At 35.0% G+C, this 23,584-nt stretch overlaps 2 protein-coding genes across 4 annotated transcripts in view; one reads left to right on the forward strand and one right to left on the reverse strand.

Moving 5' to 3' along the window:
• Positions 1 to 1,345: 1,345 nt before the first annotated feature.
• Positions 1,346 to 19,575, forward strand: LOC137397424 (elastase-like). The gene is made up of 12 exons (XM_068083713.1): positions 1,346 to 1,361; positions 1,470 to 1,610; positions 3,751 to 3,822; positions 5,351 to 5,490; positions 6,773 to 6,872; positions 7,921 to 8,097; positions 9,712 to 9,788; positions 11,872 to 12,100; positions 12,778 to 12,984; positions 16,245 to 16,326; positions 16,750 to 16,903; positions 19,405 to 19,575. Exons 1-12 carry the CDS (start codon positions 1,346 to 1,348, stop codon positions 19,573 to 19,575), a joined length of 1,566 nt encoding a protein of 521 aa, XP_067939814.1.
• Positions 19,576 to 19,610: 35 nt separating this feature from the next.
• LOC137396162 (5'-AMP-activated protein kinase subunit beta-2-like) overlaps positions 19,611 to 23,584 on the reverse strand; it is a 33,285-nt gene continuing 29,311 nt past the window's right edge. For all 3 annotated transcript variants that reach the window (XM_068082315.1, XM_068082314.1, XM_068082313.1), the window contains one exon: positions 19,611 to 20,240. In XM_068082315.1, the coding sequence (XP_067938416.1) occupies positions 20,157 to 20,240 (84 nt within the window). In that variant the 3' untranslated portion in view covers positions 19,611 to 20,156. The remainder of the gene's footprint in view (positions 20,241 to 23,584) is intronic.

A 23,584-nucleotide genomic window follows, 5' to 3' on the forward strand; every position in this document is an offset into this window, starting at 1 on the left:
TACAGTATATGGTGAGAGCGATGGGCGTGACAAGAACCGCTTTGCGCGCATAACGAATTGATTACATGCGCTTGTTAGTAGACACACGATTTGAATGTCACGAGTTCAAATTCACTATGAAGGCAATTTTTCATTGCTCTAACTTTATCCTTATAACTGGACAGATGAACGACAGACAAACGTTGAGATTTATACATTCAGATTAAAATATTAGCTTAGGCTACTAGCTTAAGTTACTCAAATTCATCGGAAAAGAAAATTAGTCAATCGCAGTTACATTACCTGCCACTGTTTATAAGCTGTTTAAAATCTTAAACAAATGTGTAACATAAGAAGTGAGAAATGTTTTTTAGCCATCTGTTTAGCTATGCCTCGAGCTTTTAAATATTTGAATTACCCATGGGCTGAACACAGAAGTAAGCAAGTGTCTTCATTTAAAAGTTAGAATGGTAAATGTTGTATATATTGATAAAAAAAATAAGTTTTTATCACAAAAAATAAATTCTTTTAGCATAAAAAATAAATTTTTTATGTAAAAACTTTTTCATTTTCCGTGCAACGCTGAGCCTTCATCTAGTCTTCATTATAATAAAAACCATGTTCGTCCTTCCGTCTGTCTTAGTCACGTTAAGAGCGTTAGGAAAAAGATTTCACCCCATAAGAATCTAACACGGATACATGTATTCGAATCCCTAGTTAAGTGTATAATTGTGCGCATAGACGGTACACGTGATGATCTCACGCAGCAAACGGTACTGCCAGTGTACTCGTAAATATGATAAAAAGCGATCATTTTATGTGTTTTTTAGTCAAACAACAGAGCTCATTGTACGATGTATAGAGCCGGTTATAGAACAAATTATACATATTTTCAATCTTTAATTCTCAATCATCAGTCTAAACAGCATCTTTATCAAACAACTAGCTATGCTACCCGGCGTGGCTTGGGTAATAAAAATCAGCTTATAAACAATGAGAAGTAATTAGAGTTGCCTGCCACTTGCTATTAGCCTGGCAGAATGCCAATGAAACATTTTAGTAAGCTAACTAATGACAATTACTTACTTAACCCAATCACCCTGTGTGGTATGCAAAGTAGTTGGGTATGTGCTACAATATAGCAAATTATATCGGCAAGTTGCTAATTCATTCTCTGTGGTCTATTGGGTAGGGTGTCGGACTGGTGAATGATAGGGTCTCAGATCAAATCTTCTTCGGTACGGATTCTTTATTTCAATATTTTAATAGCTATAGCTGGAATGCTGTACAGACATACTTTCAGAAATATATATATAGATGATGATTTCAATTTTGAGTGATGCGATCTTTTTCAAAACCTACAACAATGACTTCAGACGGATGTACATGGTTCTTATTATAGTAAAGATTGTTAATATAGTACAAACGTACATTCCTTGCCAAGCCAGTTTATGTACAGTATAAGTTGCTGGTCTATATTTTGTTGTCAGTCTTGGAGGTGCTGACCCTTCTAAGAGGGAGCATTGGAGTGGAGTTTATCTACTTAAATGCGGATTCTCAGGCAGCCTGGCAGCGTCTCAGTTTGAGAGGAGTCAATGTCGCCAACAAAATACTGAGTAGTAAAGTGGAAGGTAATAAGTGAATATATGTATATAATAATAATAAAAGAAATCTATTAGCCTGTTGGCTTCATCTGTGAGATGATTATAAAGTGCGTCTATGGAGTTAGGTTTCAAGTGGTATCATATTTGTCAATCAGCTGCAAAGAGTAATATGCTAATAGACGGTGAATCAGGGAAAGAACATTTAATTTCATTACGAAAGAACCACATGCAGGATTCAACTGATAAACAGTTTCCTAGTGTAACACCAACCATCAGTACCTCAACACAACTAAAACACAACACGTGTTCTTTACTCTACAACTAAACATGTCACTGCATCAACCAATAAAATCAATGACATTCATATCCATCCAACTCAATGCGCAAAGTTTCTTTTATTGAACACAGATAATCATTTGCACTTCAAGAAGCGTGTTAAGTCAGCCATAGATAAATCTAGATCTGCTGTACGTAGGTTACTTACGATAAAACTCGTAAAGTAAATGCCAAGAGCCTTGTATGATTATATTAAGGATGGATTATTCCAATACTGTCTTATGCAGCTCCAGCTTGGTATAGCTAAGTTCCACAACAATCAAAAGACCTACTAGAGAGGCATCAAAGCCTCTGCCTCTGTATCATATGCCCATGGATAGAATCCTATACTAAATGGTTGCATATGGCAAACATCACAGAGCCAAACAGCTATCTCAAGTTTATGTATGCAAAACATGTGCTCAAGGTCAAACACACTCCACAACATCGGCTAAGCTGTCATATCCCTTCTCACCAGTCCTCCAGGTACCACTGTACCAGATTAGGTGACACATTTGATACGCGCTGCCACACTACTCTGATGAGCAAATCTCTATTTTATTCTTTCCTTCATTGACAGCGATCACCTTTATTATCATTTCTATGACCTCATTGCCTTAGTGCACTAGTTGTGAATAAAGTTCATATTTATTCATTACTTAGTTCTCAGTACTGCTATAGCTAGAGATTAGTAAGTGAATTGCTCGATTGTTTTTCTATAACACTAGCAATAATCGACAAAAATAAAATAATATAATTCGCCACTCATGAGTTCTCCCATGCTATGTAAAATTTTGTATAAAGATTATTCTTGGTTTTTCAAGCAAACTAATGTTTTCAATAATTTATATTCAAATTCAGTTGTTAAACACAGTAAATAAAGTTTTTTTATCTGCAAAACATTGAGTTTTTAGTTATATCACATAGTGTTCATATTCAAAGTTACTTTATTAATAACTTGCATTCATAACCGGTCATTACACATTTCTGAACTGTTCTTGCAACATTAACAACTCAATGAAATAAATAGTTTTTTTTTTAAAACAATTACCCTGTATTATATCATGTAATATTCATATTAAAAGTCACTTTATTCATATTTAAAACAACCGCCTTACTATTTCAATTTACTTGTTTGAGTCCTTTATCATTCATCTATATATCATAATCTTTCATTATGCATCAAGACATGTACTCGCTTCACTCAATGTTGCACATGCTTATAAAAGCAATGAAAATCTTTTCTGATGGCAGACCAGATGAAAAGGTGAAAGGAAGCACTTCAGAAGCACCATTGCTTCACGTAGAGCTACTGGTAGTAAAGATTGTATTGCATTGAAATATTAACAAACCAATGTTTGCATGTCACCTTTTACCATGATGAGTCAATACAACAACATCAACTTTAAAACAGGAAGGGGCCCTCAGTAACCACACCAAACTTTTAGAAAATCACATCTCAGTTAAAACAACTGAAGTTTTTAAGAAGTAACCGCATGGTTGTGCACCAACCTCAAGAAATTCACTCCATTCTAGCTATTTCTCATCCAATCCTTGAGTGATTCTATTTGTGTTCTAAATCATGATTGACTTGATTATTTGTAAAAAAGGCACAACATACTTACTAGTAATATGTTGGCCAATTAAATGTTAGCTTCAGCTGTGTTTGTCTACTCCGAATTGAGCGCAACCAAAGCTGCTCCATAGAAGGTTTTTGGGCTGCGACTACGATTGCTTTTCTCAACTGAATTTTACAACCTTTGGAACCTTCCAATTTATTTGTCAAATGTCTTCCTTTTGTGTGGTTCTGTGACGAATGATTTTCTTGCGCCTTTGAAATGTCTGTTGGTAGTTAGTGGGAAGAAGATGGATTTAGGAGAAAACACGAGCATTAAAGTGGTGGAATCTGCTCCATCAGCTAACGGTGAGTCAGCACATTAGAGTAAACAACTTCCTGTTGATGAAGCAACTTCTTTAAACTCACACTGTTTTAGAAGCTTAATATTTAGTAGTGTTGCTCCGGAGGTGACTTCACTGATTATCTGCCTACTAGTGACTACTAAATTCTATTGTCATTTATATATAGTGCTGTATGAAATAAACCGGAACACTTTGTTGAAAGAGTTATATACATGCACATGCATATGACTTGAAATAAACAAATAAAAGTGTATGTGATGTGATCATAACTCTACAGATTTTTGTTTCTACCATGAAATAAATTAAATGTTCAGAATGTACCCCTCATAATCATAATTTACATGATAAAACAGCGTTAATAAAAATGAGCTTATTCTTTCAATACACATAATATACTATTTTAAATTTTTGTCTCATGGTCTAATTTGTTTTAAATGGTATTGTTTAAATGGTATAAATAAAGTGCATATCTATCTATGTACATGCATATGACTTGAAATAAGCAAATAAAAATGTATGTAGTGGGATCATATCTGTACAGATTGATATCTTCAACCATTAAAAAATGAAATATTCAGAATTTAGTCTACCTAATCATTCAAAAACTTTATTTTACAACTGTTGGATTTACGTATTTGAGGATTAATTTAATATATAATTTATGGCTATTGACTAAATTCACAATGAATAACAATGTTGTAAATGGGAACTGTAATTTTTCAAAAAGTGGTCCAGTTTATGTTGCACACCAACGTAAATGTTACCTCAGCTTCTTTGTATGACGTTGTTGTATTTTCAATCAAACTATTATTAAATGTTTTCTAAGAAATATATTAATACTTCAATACATACATAATTGAAAGTTTTGTGTTTCAAAGATCAAAAGGTGTCAACTCAAACTCATCGTTATTTATCTTCTTTATATTTACATACATTTGTTTTCATGTAAAATCATCTGAAATACTGTATTTCTTGCTAGGTTTTTGTGACCTGAAAAATAAGGTAAATAAAATAGTACATTTTTATAGCAAAAATTGATCTGAATCATGACATGAATTTACTATACTAAGCAAATTTCAGAATGTCTTAAATTCGCATGTAAAGATTTGACTGTACATATATCTTCCATAATTGTGTTTTACTATTATATTATATTTTTTACTGTTTGTATTACCTATGTTTCTAAAATATCATGACTCTCTATAAATCTTCGTAATAATTCTTAAATGTGTTTACTATCAGATATCGGTTCAATGTTTGAATAGTGTTTATATGTCATCCTTCGAAGATGCCAAAAGTCATCAGACAAAGCTTGCTAGTTTTCTTGGTTATTTAAATATGGTTTATTTGTTTCAATAGATGTAACATAAATGTTATAATAGATGTAACCCTTAATTAGTAATGTAAGCTGATTGTCTTCGACCGGCGTGGTGATGTCTATGCGACACATAAGGAAATTGCTTACTACTATTTGTTGCTGTCAAAGAGGGCTACCATACTATTGAACAAGTTTTTACCTCTGCCTATTTTAGATGAGAAAAGGGTCAAATTCGTGCAATTTCACAAAGATGTACCATTATTTGATGTTTCGGGCACGCTAGCATTAGCTTCTACCAACAAGCCAATAAAAACGAAGAACACTGGATTTATTGTAACCGATATCGAGAAGGATGTAAGCTTGTCTACACAATTCTTCTATTAAATTAAAGTTGTGCTTTATTTTTTACAGATTTTATTTTTTGTGTTTTTTCACTGTTTCAAAACACCAAGCGGTTTAAAGATGTTTTATGACTGTGTGATAAATGCTGAGAAGTTATGAAAAGGAGAGAAAAAGGGGGAGAGGGGGAGAGAGAAGAGAGAGATAGAGAGAGAATGAGATAGAGAGAGAGAGATAGAGAGAAAAAAAAGAGAGAGATAGAGAGGAATGAGAGCACAACAATAAACAAGTATTTTCAAGTAATTAATAATTGCAAGCCTCACTATTAATCAAAACCTAAACCTATGCCTATTTTGCAACATTTTGATAGAGTTAATATTAGCATTTAGCCTACAAATTAAGTTACGAAGGTTACTAAGCTATTAGGTGTGACTGATTGACTGCAATAAGATAGCTAACTACAATAAATATATAATAACAAATAATAATTTCATGGGTTAGAGGTTAATATATAAACTTTATCTATCAGAAGTATTGGAATGTGTTATAACTTCAGAATGTAATGTTATGTATGACTGAATAATGTTTCACCTACAAATGATAAACTCACTGAAACAGGAGTTCATTTTATGCTATCTTGAATGGATAGGCGAGAACTTTGTTATTGTCCGTTTTCCTAAATTTGTGTTGCAAAGTAGTCACTAAGAGGGTTAAGAAATCACTTACGATTATGTTGTGGTTAATAGAGAGAGGCCTGTTAGACATGCTGAGAAACCTATTATTTCAAGAGAATAGTCTATTGTTGCTCTCTCTCTATCTCTCTGTCTTTTCTCTCCTCTTTATCTTTTTCTCATTCTTTCTCCCTCTCTTTCTCTTTCCCTTTTTATCATTTCTCTTCATGTTTTTCTTTCTGTCCATATATTTTTCCCTTCTTTTTTCTCTGTCTCTTTCCTTTTCCCTTTGACGGTTTCTCTTTTTCTTCTCATCTTTCCCACCCTCCCTTTTCCTCTTTTTTTCCTCTCTCCATATTCTTATCTCTTTATTCAGTCTTTCATTTCCCTGGATTATTGGTTTTTCTGAAGATGCACAGTTGCCTGCGCTCATCAAGGAATCATTTTATCCAATGAAGTATTTCATTTTCACCACATTGAAAAGAGCGCGAAGAACATGAACTTTTCCTTCTCAGCAAATGACCTTCATCGCTTTAGACAGTAGACTACTAGCCTTATCTCTTTAGGTAGTATCATGTAACCCGCAGTATGTTTGAATCTACATTGATTATACTTACCATTTGCAGCTTCCGGAACTAACACCTGCCATAGACAAAGAAACTGCCATAGACATACTGCAAGATGCTGCTGGTTGCTACCAGAACTTCACCAGTGTTATCTCAAGGAGTGAGTGTACACTGCATATTTGTCTGAAAGAATCGACCGGAAAAAAGAAGCGAGGTGAACTTTTACTACATTTATTCCATTTTGCTGCCTCCATTGCCATTAGTTTTTTATGCACATATAAATGAGTAACTTTCCTTCTTAAAGATGAACTTGCACAAAATTTTAGCAGACTTTATCAGAAAGTATGAGTATTCTTTATCATTTGTGATTGTTTTTAATGTTTGAGGAGGTCTGACTGCCAGGATGTTTCAAGATTAAATTTGACAAAACTTGATGGCATTCATAGAGCTCAGATCAAGCAAAAGCGTGGTTATGACGTCAATAGTTGCAAAAAACACTAACAAAATAGAGATGTGTAATGCTACAACTTACTAAAACACAATAGCAGATATCAACTATAGCAACTAGTGACGTCATTTCACACATATTTTTCTTCTGAGCGTTTTACTACAATCGAGCGTTATCGATTTTTATCTTGAAACATCCTGGCAGTCAGATCACCTCAATTATTAAAAACAATCGCAAATGATAGAACAAATTTCATGAATGATTCTTTCTAATAAAATCCATAAAATTTTGTGTAAGTTCATCTAAAATTGTTGGCCTAATTCATCTAAAAGTTTACTATCAAAAGACGCAATCGGCATTTGCTTTTTGATTTGAGTTCTTCTTTTTATAAAGAAACAGAATGAAACCTTGTTTATTTATCATCACATGGTTATTAACTGGGCTAGTAACAGTATGGTAAATAGAATGGCATAGTAACAGCTTATAAACATCAGATTTGCAAATATTAAAGTTTTTATTTATAATTTTCAAAAGCTCTATTTTCCTATGTTCAAACTTCACATCTATTTTTTATTTTGAGATGAGATTTACATTTTATTATTAAATTATATAGAATTTCCTCACTTCTATTGGCTATCTGGTACACTATTGAGAGATCTACGCTGGATTTCCAGATCTACCTTTCTGTTTCTCGTACAATATTTCCGCTGATAAATACTTGCATATGCAGTAGTGTTCTATCAATTCCTCTGTAATGTAGATTCTAGGAAGGCAGTACTATGTTGGGTGCTGCAACTGCTCTGTTACGATAAGACAGATAGCAACAGTGTGACTCGCCCTAACGCTCTCATAGACGCCATGACTGGTCAAATCCTTAAACGCTGGGACTCTTTGACCAAAGTTGACATCGACGCGGTTGGTGGAAAAGTTGGAAAGGGTAAACATTTACCTACTTTCTCTTTGCTGTTCGTCAGCCTCTCTACCTCTCTCTCTTTTTCTCTCTACCTACCTATCTCTCTCTTTTCTTTCTCTCTTTTTCTCTCTCTCTACCTAGCTATCTCTCTCTTTTTTCTCTTTCTCTCTCTCTACCTATCTCTTTCTTACGTTCTACCTCTTTCTCCATTTCTTTTTGTTTTCCTCTCTTTCTAACTTTCTCCCTCTTTCTCAAGTTCTTTCCATTTACCTCTCTCTTTCCTCCGTCTCCCTTTCTCTTTCTTGGCCTATTGCTAGTTTAAACATGATAAGAGATTTTTCTGGTCATAACAGGGATGCTAGCACCGGCTAAGGCTTATAGGCTTCCAAATTATTGTTCATTATGATTGTCTTTTTAAAAATTTTTAAATTAAGTACGATCTTGATTCATTATATAAATTGAAATAGTACACATTTTAATAACAAATATTTCAGTATAAGAATATGCTTCTATATTTGTTTACCCTAAACTTGTTAAGATTTTCAGCATAATCATGATATTTAGTTGTGCAAGTCTAACCGAAATTTAAACAAAAGCCAATAAGATTGTTTTTTTTTTATATTTCGTTCCTCTTTAAACGCAGTATAGGTTTTATATGTTTGCCTTCATTAACGTGAGATTTTCTGCCTTCATAAAACTTTGTATTACAATGCAGTCTACAGTTTTATTCAACAATCGAAATGCTGTCCTACGATGTAATCATTCAAGATTCACAGAATGCGTGATAACCATTGGCAACCAATAATCATTCGCTCAACCGCATGTTGTGTCTAATATATTCATATGCCTTTATAGGTGGATTCTTGAGCTTTTAATCAGGCTATAGATGATTCTTTGTCGATTTTAATTCTTACACAGAAATATTCGCAATTTGAAATATTTTTCTGTTAATAACGTGATTTACTGACTTCACCTACGGGCAGCATTCCTTATACATTTTTCAACGGTTTAGTGAAAATATGCTGTATTAGCATTTTCGGTTTCACGTAATATTAGCCCAAACTATTATAAATCATTGTTACAGGATATTAAAAGTATACATATACCAATGATATACAGTCCCCATATGGGGGCTGTATATCATTGCATATACAGAGGATCATTTCATGATGTATGTCATTAGATGATCAGCGGTCTCAACTTGCCACACAGCACTTTGTTTTAATTGTATTTAATTTTTATTTCATTCAGTTAATTTGTTCATTTATTTTCTTTACACAGCCCAATTTGCTTTTATTAGAGAATTAAAATCAAATTGTAGAGTTCAAAACAATGTTGAACGAATGAAAAGTCATATATTTTAGCTGCTAGAAGCAAAATTATTCGGCAATATTTAACATAGTGTAAAACCTTTCTTTGAATGCCATCTTTATTTGACCACTATTATAAGGAAAGGGTTAAAAAATAAAGCGCCATGGCATTCAAATAGAGGTTTTACGGTAAGCTCCTTGCTTGTGCTGAACCTCTTTTGACGAGCCGGGTGTTGCTGTAGTTCTACCTATATAGTATATACAGCCATCTAAGATATGGGTTCTCAACACCAGAGTAGTAATCCTTGTGACTCTCAAATGTTTGTAGTGGAACATCACACTATATCTGTCTACAGAGACCAGGCATACAATCCCGAGGAGGTTTGCTTCTACAAAAACTCTATGGTGGGTATTACTTAACAAGTAACTCTATATTTGATAATTCTATTGTGGCTAATTCTATTACGAATCCCTCTATTTTTGATAATTCTATTGTGTGTAACTCTATTATGAAGCACTTTATGAAGCAATACTAGAGTGAAACTTTACTGTACTTACAATTGCTTCAACCTATGAATGTTCCATCATACTAAAAAATGTTTGACTTTACACCTGTAGTAATTTTTAACATATGAAGTTTTTTTTAGGAGTTTCATCAAAGATAATAAAGATGCTGAGATAAAAATTAAAATGAAAAATTAATTATAATTGTAAATTGTAAATTAGAAACGCAGACAGATAATAAAGTATTTTTAAGGCAAATCAAACTTTCACCTAGTTTAAATTAGAGTAAGTTATACTCTACCTACTCTCTATCTACACTCTACCTAAACTCTACCTAAACTCTATCTACACTCTACCTAAACTCTACCTAAACTCTATCTACACTCTACCTACACTCTACCTACACTCTACTTACACTCTATCTACACAACCTACACTTTACCTACACTCTACCTACACTCTATGTACCCTCTACATATACTCTACCTACACTCCATCTACACTCTACTTACACTCCATCTACACTCTATCTACACTCTACCTACACTCTATCTACACTCTACCTACACTCTACACACACTCTACTTACACTCTACCTACCCTCTACCTACACTTTACCTACACTCTACCTACACTATACTTACACTCTACCTACCCTCTACCTACACTTTACCTACACTCTACCTACACTCTACCTACACTCTATCTACACTTTACCTACACTCTACCTACCCTCTACCTACACTATCTACCTTTAAATTTCACAAATACAAAGCCTACACTCCTCTCTGTGTCCCTCAAGTACCATTGTAACAACAAAAACCTTTTTTAATTCATTATTACTTCATTAATTTAATTTTCCAGATAACTTTATATACAGCATTCTATTTAATCCTGTGTATTTAGGAATATATTTTTAGGTTTATTGGGTTCTGGAACGAATTAATGGATTTACAGTTTATTCCTATGAACATAACTAGCCATAGTTTTCATAGGCTGTTTGAGGCTTTGTACCCAAGTGGTCCTCCCTTGAGGCTTGGAGACAAGCAAACACAAACTTATTTTGTTAATTGACTGTAAGGAAAAACCAATACACCAATTGGAAATGAAAAAAACACAAGTTAACAAAGGTATGCATAAGAGAGTATATAAACTCAAACCGCTAGTCTGCTAGTAGGAGGCAGTCAATGAGTATTCAAGTACCGGAGATCTTTAAAATGACATACAATTCCAAAAGCGCTCCTCTCGTACCTAATTAGTAATGTCTATTGTCTGCAGGATTAATTTATCTTCGCTCTTCGCTTTGGTTTATAGCAAGAAGCATAGAGAGTGAATAAATTGTAGCATATTTGTATGAGGATGAGGTGTACATTCTAGATGATTTAATAACTGTGGAGTGAAGAAACATTTACTATTTCTTAATCTACCGGAAACCTGGAGTAAAAACCTGGAGTGAACCGTTGAAGAGTAAATCTGTACAGATGAACCCTTGAAGATTAATTTGTACAGAGGAACCCTTTATAGAAAAGTCTGTACAGAGGAACCCATTATAGAGTTATCTGTACAGAGGAACTATCTCATAGAGTAATCTGTACAGAGGAATCCTTCACAGAGTAATCTGTAGAGGAACCCTTCATTGAGTAATCTGTACAGAGAAACCCTTCACAGAGTAATCTGTAGAGAGGAATCCTTCATAGAGTAATCTGTACCGAGGAGTCCTTCATAGAGTAATCTGTACAGAGAAACCCTTCATACAGGATTCTGTACAGAGGAACCCTTCATAGAGTAATCTGTACAGATGAACCCTTCATAGAGTAATCTGTTCAGAGGAACCCTTCATAGAGTAAACCGCAGAGAGAAACACTTCATAGAGTAAACTGTACCCCTTACATAATAATTTATACAGAGAAACCCTTTAAAGTAACCAATAATATATCAAAACTATACAGAATAACCCATACTGTAACTATCTCTACTCTCTCAGGTAGAGCTCATGGACGCCATGTCTCAACCTTCCTACTTCATGAGCACATTCACACTGCGAGGTTTTCCTTGTCAAGCAGCAAAGGACGCAGAAAACTTTGACGTGACCCGAGGCTATGTGAGCCCTATGAATGATGCCTTTGCACATGCCACAGTTGCTGTGAGAATGTTTTTGAAGCTCATTGGACGAGCTCCACACGGTCGCAACGGCCAATCACAGGTCGTACGAGGTAAGTTGATCAAAGATAAAAATAAGGCATTTGCTCACATAGAAGCATTATTGAGGAAATTGAGTTTATATGAACTGGAGTGAATGACATTTTACCAAAACCACAAATTCTGTTGAAGTAATGACCAGTTAGCCTAACATAACCTTTGATTTGAACAGAAATTGTGATTTTGGTAAAGGCTTTTTATTACAAACTAGCGGAAAGTCCCGCGTTGCACAGGTATTAAAAATCAGCTTGTAAACAGCGATGTGGTTGCCTGCCACTTGCCATTAGCCGGCACATTGCCAATGGCTATTTGAGTAAGCTTACTAATCAGAGCAGTAAGAGCAAGCATGAAATTGCGTTGCACCATAATGAAAAGTAGTAGCGTATTTTTACCCACAAAGCGACATGGCCCAAAATAATATCGCCTAAAGAATCCATCAATCTCGCGGAGCTTAATTGGTAAGGTGTTTGCCTGACAAACGGGAGGTCCTGAGATCAGGTCTTTTGCGATACGGATCCTTCATTCTGATATTTTAATAGCTATAGCTGGACAAACCTAAGGACCCACAAACTTCGTATGTATAGAATAGAAAATTTTGAAATATGTGAAACTACACCAGTGTTCTGCCCAATCATACAAGCTGTACTTTTGTAAAATTGTTACAGTACTTCATGTTGTTCTTTTGCCGCAGTGAAAGTGCATCCAGGAACATGCATGGACCAAGCGTACTGGGATGGAGAGTGCGTTGTATTAGGGGATGGCTGTCGCTATAACAATCCCATGGTATCTTTGGACATCGTTGCTCACGAGATAGCCCATGGTTTCACCGAGTTCACTTCAACACTTGCACATGATGGGGAGAGTGGAGCTCTAAACGAAGCTTTTTCTGATATGGCAGGTACTCTCACTAGGATATCTAACCACTGGCATTTAGTATGGCCGGTCTGTTAACGACTATAGTTCTGTTAACAGCTTTGCGTCTGTTAACAACTACAAATATGTTAACATTTATAAATTTGTTATCAATTTCAGGGCTGTTAACAATGTCTGGTCTAATAACAACTTCAGCTCTGTTAACAATTTCAGATCTGTTAACAACTGCTGTTCAGTTAGCAAGTGCGCCTCCACTACAAATGTAAAAGGAACTAGTTTAACATTAGTAATAACCAGTTTGTTACAATCAACTGTATGATTGGTTAGATTGGTAATATTAATATATAAAACTTATTTGATATTAGAATTTGTTATGATGATAGTTGCAAAAGTGACTGGACAATATTAGTTTAATGTTATGACACCTTTACACTATCCGTATTACCTTATTTAGTGTTTGTACGCTCAGCTAACAGGCCAGTCTAAAGTCATGTGACAGGCTTTTACACTACTGTATTATGATAAGTAAATGTATTTTTGATTTCTTGACATTCTTGAAACGTTATTACATAATAGGTCTGCACTGGAACTTTGGAAGGTCAAACGATTCATTATATGTATATAACTATATTCTGTAACTACATATATAACTTTAATTCGTTGGCCATGGTCTTAAGTTTGATAACGATGTTAAAAGAAGTAAGAAAATGATTACCATTGCAACGGAGCTAGAGTTAATAGGTTAACATAAGTTAACTATAGTTACTAATGTTGATATACAATTTTGTTACTATATTTTAATAAGTACTGTAACAGTACATATATAAACATTTGATGTTTTTTACCAAGGAGTGTTTGCATTAGTTAATTACATGTACTATAGGTTTTTATACCCCTCTATATGACATTTTCGCCTTACAATGCCAACACTAGAACGAATTAATGTCGTATGGCGGAGTCCACTGTAGAGTCATACCTCGACACGCGACATTCTAGGACTGAGCTCGTAGGTCAATTTACTCGTATCTCAAAGCAACATTTCCTATAAAAAATTACTAATACCCTTTTCAATACTATAACAGACCCACCTAAAAACAGGATATCACAATAGAAAAACATGTTTTTCGCTCACAAAGTAGCAAATACCTATTTAATGGCTATTGTCCGCAATAAAATGTAACATTATGTACAGCAGTGTATGGCGTTTTTACCTTTGAGACGGATGTAGTGGCTAACAGAAGCGTGAAAGAGCCTCGACATCAGCGCATTTGGTGACTAGACAAGACTTTTGTGACACTATGCGACATTATGTAAACTTTGAATTTAGCTTAAATGAAACATTTACTGAAAACACACTTGAAGTTACCGTAAAACCTGTATTTAAACGTCATCTCTATTTGAGCACCACCTCTATTTGAGCACCAAACAACGGTGAACTGCAGAACAAGGGTTGAAAAAGAGCACCACTCTTTAATTGAATGGCACTTTCATTTGACCGCCACTAGTTGACATTCTTAATCTTTACAAACCAATAATAGCGAGTGATCAATAGAAAAGTTTACACAAATATCTGCTAATAATAATTAGATTACATCAATAACAATTAATTCGTTAGATGTTTCAGCTCGCATTGAAGTCTGTTTTCCAACTCCATGTTTAGGTTTTTTCGTTAAAAACTTTGATTGAAACACCATGGATATAATTAGTAATTGCATCAGGTTAATAGCAGTTTCTTGTTTAATGCAGTCTTAATACTTCTACATATGTGAAAAACGTTTTAGCAATTACCATGTTTTAGATGACTTGTGCTAAGTTTGCATCCGACTAAAAGTTTATCATTATTTTTGGGAAAAGTTTTTCAGATAGCAAAGCGTAAAGGTTTTCATCTACCAAAAAAATTGTTTGGACGCTAATATCGAGTAATAACGCTAATATCGACTAGTTCAGCAGTGCAGAAGAAGATTTCAGGTCAGCAGATACTGTGGAAGATATTGTACAGCTAGAAAATGATGAAATGGTTCCACACGAAAACAACAATCAGAACGCAGCCTGCCGAGCAAACGATGCAAATATTCTGGTTCCAAAGATGTTATTTTTGCTTTTGTATGTATAATAATTTTGGTTTGTTCATGTCACTTGTTCTTAAATATATATTTGTAACATTTGATAGAGTATTATAAAACTTATAAATTTGCAGCATATTATTTGATAGCATGATTGCGGTAATCTGAACTCGGCTAACAATGGATTGACGCTTGTAACTTCTGTTCTATCACATGTAAAAAGCCAGTTTTGTCTGGGAACTGTAGCAAACATATCAATGAGTGCAATGAGATTTTATGCAACCTCGTTAAATATAGTTACAAAATACAAATTTGCCTTCAAATTTAACATAAAATCAAAAACTTCAAAGCTGCAAGAATTTGCAACGCAGGCTATAAAATCATAGTAGGTTAATTGCAAGCAATAGATATCAACTGGTAGAGACATGTACATGTATTAGCTTCCTCATGCATATTTATTTAGAGATCTACATCTTGAAATTAAGTTAGCAAATTTCTTGCATCTAAAAGGGTTAATGTCACACCGCCCGAAGGAGAGTGCAAATTATAGGTGATATTTGATTCGCCCATGAAAGGGTTAACTTTATCTTCTCAACATTCTGACAAGAGGTTTAAAAGATAAAACGCCACCCTATGCTTGAACGTCACTTCTAATAAATCTCCACTCTAAGAGTTGAAAAACAGAACGCCATGGCGTTCAGATAAAAGTTTTATGGTAAGTTTTTAATCTTTACTAGACATAACTTTGTTTTAATTATTTTATCTATTTCTTGCTTAGCACTTTTTGCTTTGCTGTCGCTGTGAAGTTTAGCCGGCCTTTTTCAAACTTTTTTAATAATGGTTTGACAAAAAAAGACCGAGCAAGGCTGTTCAGGAAAGTGGCCTCTCGCATACCTAGCCAGTTGGTGGCAGCATAAAGAACCGGCTCATATCTCAAGTTAGAAATTTGCTCGAAATTTTTCACGTATCTCGATTTATCTATATATCAGGAAACCCGTATGTCGGTCGAGGTATGACTGTAGTATATTGCTTCATAAATGCATCTTATGGCAGTTTTAGTTTCTCCTACTTTTAAGAAAACAAGTAATAGCCAAATTTGCGAACAGCTCCTGATCAGACTTCAGCATATCAAACTCATGTCTCCTTGTTGTCGTTGAAAGTTCACGCAAATCAAAGAGCCTAATATGGTCACCCTTTGGTACAATTTTGTTACATCTTGCAGGTGAAACTGCTGAGTTTTTTTATCATGGCCACAATGACTGGAGAATTGGTGATGGTGTGCGTATGAATGGGCGACCTCTAAGGTTTGTCTTCTCATGACTAAATATGTCTCCTTGACTAAAGTTCACATCATAGCTGGTTTCAGGTTGTGTCACGCACTCACTTCATTTTTGGGCATGCCTAGATAATTTCTTTTTAATAAAAACACTTAAAAAGTTAAGAAATATCAAATAGATATTTAAATTTACTTTGAGACTGTGATTTTACATTTTGGTTTGAAGGGTTAGCATATCAACATAGAGGCTTTTTTGTTTCACTAGTATTTGACCTATCTAATGTTTTGCACTTGTCTGTACCTGCTGTGGCAACTAGAGCAGTCTCACAAATTCGCTAGCATTTTATGTTTTGCACTGTGTTGAATTGCTAAGTATCGTATTTCTACTCCTAAGCTTTCAAATGACACTCGCTATAAATTCCGGCAAACGAAAGTAGTCTGTATGTCACAGATATATGGATGATCCTCCAAGGGATGGAGTTTCTATAGACAACTTCAACAAGTACAAGAAAGGGCACACAGTTCACCAGAGCAACGGAATTTATAACAAGGCATTTTATCTTCTCACCAAGACACCTGGTTGGGACATATATAAGGCTTTCAAGGTATCGCAATTGATTACGCTGTTTAATTGCTTTTAGAAAAAAGATGCTATTTATAAAAAATTGTTCACAAAAATTTGCTGAACACGACTAGCAAGGCGTTTAAATAGTCAATGAACAACTTTAGGAAACATTTAAAGGGGCCGTGGCAATAACCCCCACTGTTCTACGCATTTTGGGAAAATGGTTGCGAAACACTTTTGTTCAACTCACTCAATAATTCCTGATTTCTTTCTTCTCATTTTGTTTTGTCATATAATGAAAAACATCACTTTCTTGATGATTACTAATACCTTTAAAATGTTATACATACTCTTGAACATGTATTACTTTTTATTTATTTGCCTCCTATCATTTGCAATTGTTTTAAAAGTTGAGGTGCTCTGACTGCCAGGATGTTTCAAAACTGGAATCGACAAAACTTGATCACAGTTAAAACACTTAGAAGAAAAATACATGCATGCGCAAAATGTTGTCACTAGTCGTTATTGTTATGATAGCTAATATCAGCTATTGCGTTCAAGTTGAAGTGTTGCCCGTCTCTATTCTATTGGTCTTTTTGCACGGCCCCAATAGACGCCCTAATCACACTTTGCCGTAATCTGAGAATTTAACCGCTATCAAGTTTTATCGATTTTAATCTTCAAACATCCTGCCATCAAATCACCTCAAACATCAAAAACAATCGTAAATGATAGAAAAACACTGATACTTTCTGATAAAATCTACTAAAATTTTGTGTAAGTTCATCTCTAATACAGTTAAAATATGTTCCCTGTCATCGCGGCGTATACTTTGATTATACTGTATGAGGTCCTTGAGTATTCTTACAGTGGTGATCATAATTATGGAACCGCTTAATGAACGCACCATTTGTTTTTAATTCATAGATTGTCAAGTATATGACAATATACACATTAATAGAAGGACAAGGATGTTCTTTGCGTGAATATTATCAAATATCAACTTATATTCGCCTTTTTAGTCTTGTTTTAGTGTAACACAGTGGTATCTGCTCACAATGGCATGAAATTCAAAGAAAACCAAGTTTATATTTATCAACAAATTTGGTGAAATTTAACAGTTTTGACAAACACGTGTATACATTAATTACATGTATACATATTTCTTGAGAATACTTTTGTCGAGAAATATGTCTCCACCGGCATCACCAACGTAACTCCTCAAATGAAAGAGATATGTTGGTGATACCTCTCGAGTACCTCCTCAAATGAAAGAGGCATGTTGGTGATACCTCGAGTACCTCCTCAAATGAAAGAGATATGTTGGTGATACCTCGAGTACCTCCTCAAATGAAAGAGGCATGTTGGTGATACCTACAGTACCTCGTCAAATGAAAGAGGCATGTTGGTGATACCTACAGTACCTCCTCAAATGAAAGAGATATATGTTGGTGATACCTCGAGTACCTCCTCGAATGAAAGCGGCATGTTGGTGATACCTCGAGTACCTCAAATGTGACCAGGCTGTACTTACCATGTTTCATACTTGAGTTAATCATTGCGGGGTGAACATCAATACAGACAGTAACAACAAACAAGAATTAAGATTTACAGTAAACTGCCTAGACATGTCGGAAAAGGTTGCCATTTTTTCTTGGTTCCACACAATCCAATTACACAAAAACACTGCAACGCGTGTGGCACTGTGGTTCACCCTTCAACAAATGCTCATTTTTGCATGTTTTGAGCGCTTTCGATTACTTTTTATAATGTCTCAAGGTAGTTTCTAGAAAAAATGTGTTTCAAACTTATCCAATTTTATTTACTGATTTTGCCGAAGTTTCTTTATTATATGAGTACCTTACAACATATTTTAGTTGCATATGTATTTGTTGATATGCCCATATGCTTTAGACAGTTTTAATATATATTCATTTTATGTCTTGTAATTTGTACGACATTGCAATCAACTACACATACAAACACATTTGCTAGTATAGTCAAAGATCTACTTGCGAAAGACAAAAGGCGGAAAATGAAAACGTAAAACACTAACTTTTCTTATAAATTATATAAGAAATGTTAGTAAACTTACTTATCACTAATGTCACCTATACCTTTACCGAGCCAATGTAGTGATGACAATGCAAACTTTTTTATTAAATATTTTTTTTATTATTTCCTGCTTTTCTTTTTTGATCTCTTAATTATGTATTAGGTTTATTGCTATTTAAATTATTAATCAGTAATATTAATTATATTCTTCTGAGGCATATTTGCTCTATCATGTGATGGATTTTATAGATGCAGCTGGTTTTGCAATGGAGTTAACTTCAAGTAGAGGTTTTTCTGTAAAAGTTTAATAAAATCATTTATGCTGTGACCAGTGGACAGGCATTCAGCGGTTCAATCGATGATTCAAATGTATGGATTAAATTCCTAAATGACACAAATATAAAAACGAAATACTAAAAATGCAATTTGTTCAATGCTATTATGGGTAAATAGAATGTTTCAACAGCTATTTACACTTACCTGCAGATCTACGCTCGGGCTAATATGCTACTCTGGAAAAGTCATGAGAGTTTTCAATGCGCTGCTTGTGACCTCCTCATTGCTGCTGACGATCTCAACTATGGCGTGAATGCTGTCAAGAACTCTCTTTCAGCTGTTGGTATTAACACATGCACCTCTTGCTGTCGATCGTGCTAACAATGCCGTCAATCTAAGAAGGCTAGTACTAGCTATTGCATTGTTCAGCTGTTTTATTTCACAGATGTGTTTCATACATTCAAACTAAAGTCAGCAGAATAAAATTATGCAACTAAACTCTGTGAATTACTTTGGCTAACATATAAAAATAGATACAGAGCGGATGATCAGAATATCATGCTAATAGTTATTTTGGGGAAAAGACAAATCAAAGGGTGAACAAACTATAGTTAGAAATGCGAATATAAATAATTGATTTGATGAGCGAATATCTCTATAATTATCTCATGATCACAGCTACGAGTGGGGTTCGACACGACCCACTAGAGCAATAAAACGCTTAATGATGGACTAGCATCCAGTGCGGGAAGCGATGCCCGGTCTAACTGATAATAACCACCAGTTACACTGGAGCCTCCCAATAGCCAAGCCACAGTAATTATACTCTACGAATTAGTAATAATACGTTCTCTGCAGCAGAAAGTGGGATCATTCTTATATGAATTTTTTAAAAAGCTTGGCGGTGCCGGTTGCAACAATCTCTGGCTAGACGATCGTGAAGACTAGGTAGACGGTAAAACCTAGCTGTCTATTGGTTTGTAGAGGAGAGTCGTGACAAACTTCTGCTTATACCTGCTCGTGTCACTCAGTACCATAACACCATCCTGCAAGGTTAAATATAGTTTATAACTTTATGGATAAGATATCGAGGTGCTAGCTCTATGCCACCTAGCTCTATGCTCATCGCAGTTGACTGGAAACCTGCAAAAGCACGCTTTTTGTAGCGAATTTGGGTGTCAAAAACACTCAACCCGTTATCTCATGAGACCTCAGTCTATATCCTAGTTTAGTTGGTAACCTAGCGCAGCTTGTAGCCGACTAATACGTAACCTAACCCTAAGGTATACTTAACTTCGTGCAAATAGGAGCTTAAAGGTTGGTTCGCACTATGCTGCTGTATGTTGGAGTTGTCCTCTCACCAATTATTCATCGACTGCGCACCGTAAGCTGATGGCATCATTGAGGCAGCGCGGATCGATTAGGAAAGATTCCTGATGTCAAACCTTTGTGATAGTTGGTCGCGCATCCACAACAGCCTGTGCAATGTGCGCCACTTCGGCGATAATAATTGGCCGTCATGGATTGCTCGATCTAAATTTTCTTTCATGATAGTTGCTGCAGAACTAATATTCAGTTTCCATGACAACATTGGATAATGAGAACACTATAATACTGGGGACTATTCGCTGATGCACACCTGGACAAGTTTGTGATAGTGCGTACATTATTATTACAGATAATCACCAAAATACTGTATGATTGATACCGACATACGGTGATACAGTGTGAACCAGCCTTATATAGCCATCACGATAGAATGTAGATAAACTTAGGTATTTAAAGCATCCAGTCCCTAATAGTTCAAATTTACATTTTATTGCGTAATTTATATTTTACTGAATGGTTTGTAAATTTTGAAGAATGACTTCCTCGGAGCACTGAGTTCCAAATGCTAGGCTACTGAAGTCAGCGCAGCCCCTAATCACTTACAACGGTGCACAAAATAAACTTGGCCGCTTCCTTGAAAAATTACAGTTCTCATGTACAACATTCTTACACATTTTAAATTAGTCAATAGCCATAAATTATATATTAAATTAATCCTCAAATACGTAAACCCAACAGGTGTAAAGTTAAGTTTTTTGAATGATTATGTAAACTAAATTCTGAACATTCCATTTTTAATAGTTGAAGATAACAATCTGTACAGATATGATCACACCATATACATTTTCATTTGCTTATTTCAAGTCATATGCATCTATATGAGTGGCTAATGCCAGGCTGCCTAAATCAGCGCAGTACTTAATAACATGTGCTGACCAAGATGGCATCACGCAATGCTCTGAAGAACTATTAAACCAATGGAAATGCATGTAATAGTCATCAGGCTAAAATTCTATATGGTGTAGCTGACCCAAGTAGCCTCAGCTCTAAGAGCTAAATTGACAATTAATACGTGTGTTGTCACAAGTGCGCGTAGAAACAAGTCGGACTCGGTTCTCAAAATGACAGATTCACATCTATCCATTAGAATAGCGAATACCTTTTCCCCTTCTGTTATTAGACATCATACAATAATAAAACTTTTAAAGAGTAATAATATCCACAAGTGTTTGAAGATGAAATTTTTGTTTATATTATTACTAAATAACACCCTGACAGTCTAGTGTGATGTGAGAGATCATCAGGTGGACATATCAAGCACAGAGAATAGGTATGTACATAAATTTTTTAAAACAGATGAACAATCAGCACAGGCATTCCGAATGCCGCTGGTTCAAATCCCGCATGATGCAATTTTTTCCCGAACATCAAAGCATGGCTTCTGACAGACACCTGGACACGGCTCATAAAATAGTAAAGATTAACATGGGTGTATCATTAATCTTAAGTTTAATTTTGCTGTAACATACTTAGTGTTTTAGGATTCTTATTTCTGAATAATATTTGAATTGGCGACAGTTTCAAGTAATCTTAACTTTGATGATCTCCAACTAACACCGCTACTACCTATGTGTACAATATAGTCGACCTATGTGTACAATATAGTCGACCTTTGTGTACAATATAGTCGACCTATGTGTACAATATAGTCGACCTATGTGTACAATATAGTCGACCTATGTGTACAATATAGTCGACCTATGTGTACAATATAGTCGACCTATGTGTACAATATAGTCGACCTATGTGTACAATCACAAATAACCTCATCCTGCAATGAAACATCCGTGAATTAGTACAATGCCTATTTGTACTATAGGTGCTCAAATGCTTTTGTAAAAAAGTTAATCAATTGAATTAATTATAAATTAAAACATACACATTAGAAAACTAGCGCTATTTGAGACCAAGGGAATTAAATGTTGGAGTTATGGTCTCACTTACTCTTATGAATATGTGATGGCTAAGCGAAAGAACAAGTAACTTCACCAGTTTGGTAAAAGTTTAGATCAGGGGTTGGAAAATTTTTGCTGTGTACCGACTTAGTTTCGAAATATGTTCAAAACAATTTAGAGTTGTCACCCCCTTCCGAGTACAAGACAACTCCATATTTAAGTTTAGGTTCACGTGGGGTAAGTGAAGCGCAATACTATATGTTATATGGTTGCCGAAAGTGAGATAGTAAAAGAGAATAATCCTTCTGATTACGCATTGAACATTGACTATAACAATGGTGAATGAGGCATGAAACTTTCGGGCAGACAGAGACTGTTTAGGAACCGTACTGACAACTATTGACGATAGAAAGCAAAAAATTTTTACTCTGAAAACCAAATGCGATGGATTTCAGAGGCCCTGAAGAATCATCCCAGACAGTGATGCATCCTCTGTCTGAGATACATCACTGTCTGGGTAGAAGGCCTAGATGCATCAATTAGGTAAAAGGCCTAGATGGAAGAATTCGAAAATTTTGCTGATACAAGGGGATGATTTGATGATGATGTCACAGAGGGACAAATGCAAAACAAATACGAGCTTGTTGTGACCCTAACAAATGAAGCTCGGCGTGCCATTGAAAATTGCTTGGCCGGCTACGTGTGGACGGCATGCCTTAGGTTGCTAATTCCTGCTCTAGATCATTCAAAATCCTGATAACGTAAGGCATCATTATACATGGAGGCCTATAGGGTCTTTCACTCACAGATATAGAGGACGTTTGTGTATCACCATAAGTAACAGCTACTGAACAACATTTTAGCGTTTTTCACAATCTATAGATAGTCATAGAGACAAATAAGACGTCATCATGGCCACCGCAAAGTGCCAAACCTTATATGAGCATAAATGAACTTTAAAAGATTAAATAATTATAAAATGACTAAGGTATTTTTTTCTGCAATTTATCACAAATATCCACTCTAAATTCTTCAAAATTCTAACAGAAATTTGAACAAGTTCAAAGAAGCAACTCTCGCTAACTGATGTAAATATGGCTGATCAA

The sequence above is a fragment of the Watersipora subatra genome, chromosome 5 (genome assembly GCF_963576615.1).
Source record: "Watersipora subatra chromosome 5, tzWatSuba1.1, whole genome shotgun sequence".
Taxonomy (NCBI): domain Eukaryota; kingdom Metazoa; phylum Bryozoa; class Gymnolaemata; order Cheilostomatida; family Watersiporidae; genus Watersipora; species Watersipora subatra.

Coding starts and splice junctions, on each gene's coding strand:
- LOC137397424 (XM_068083713.1), top strand. Junction 3,823..5,350: donor ATCTGCTCCATCAGCTAACG/GTGAGTCAGCAC, acceptor TGCCTATTTTAG/ATGAGAAAAGGGTCAAATTC. Junction 9,789..11,871: donor GCTTCTACAAAAACTCTATG/GTGGGTATTACT, acceptor CTACTCTCTCAG/GTAGAGCTCATGGACGCCAT.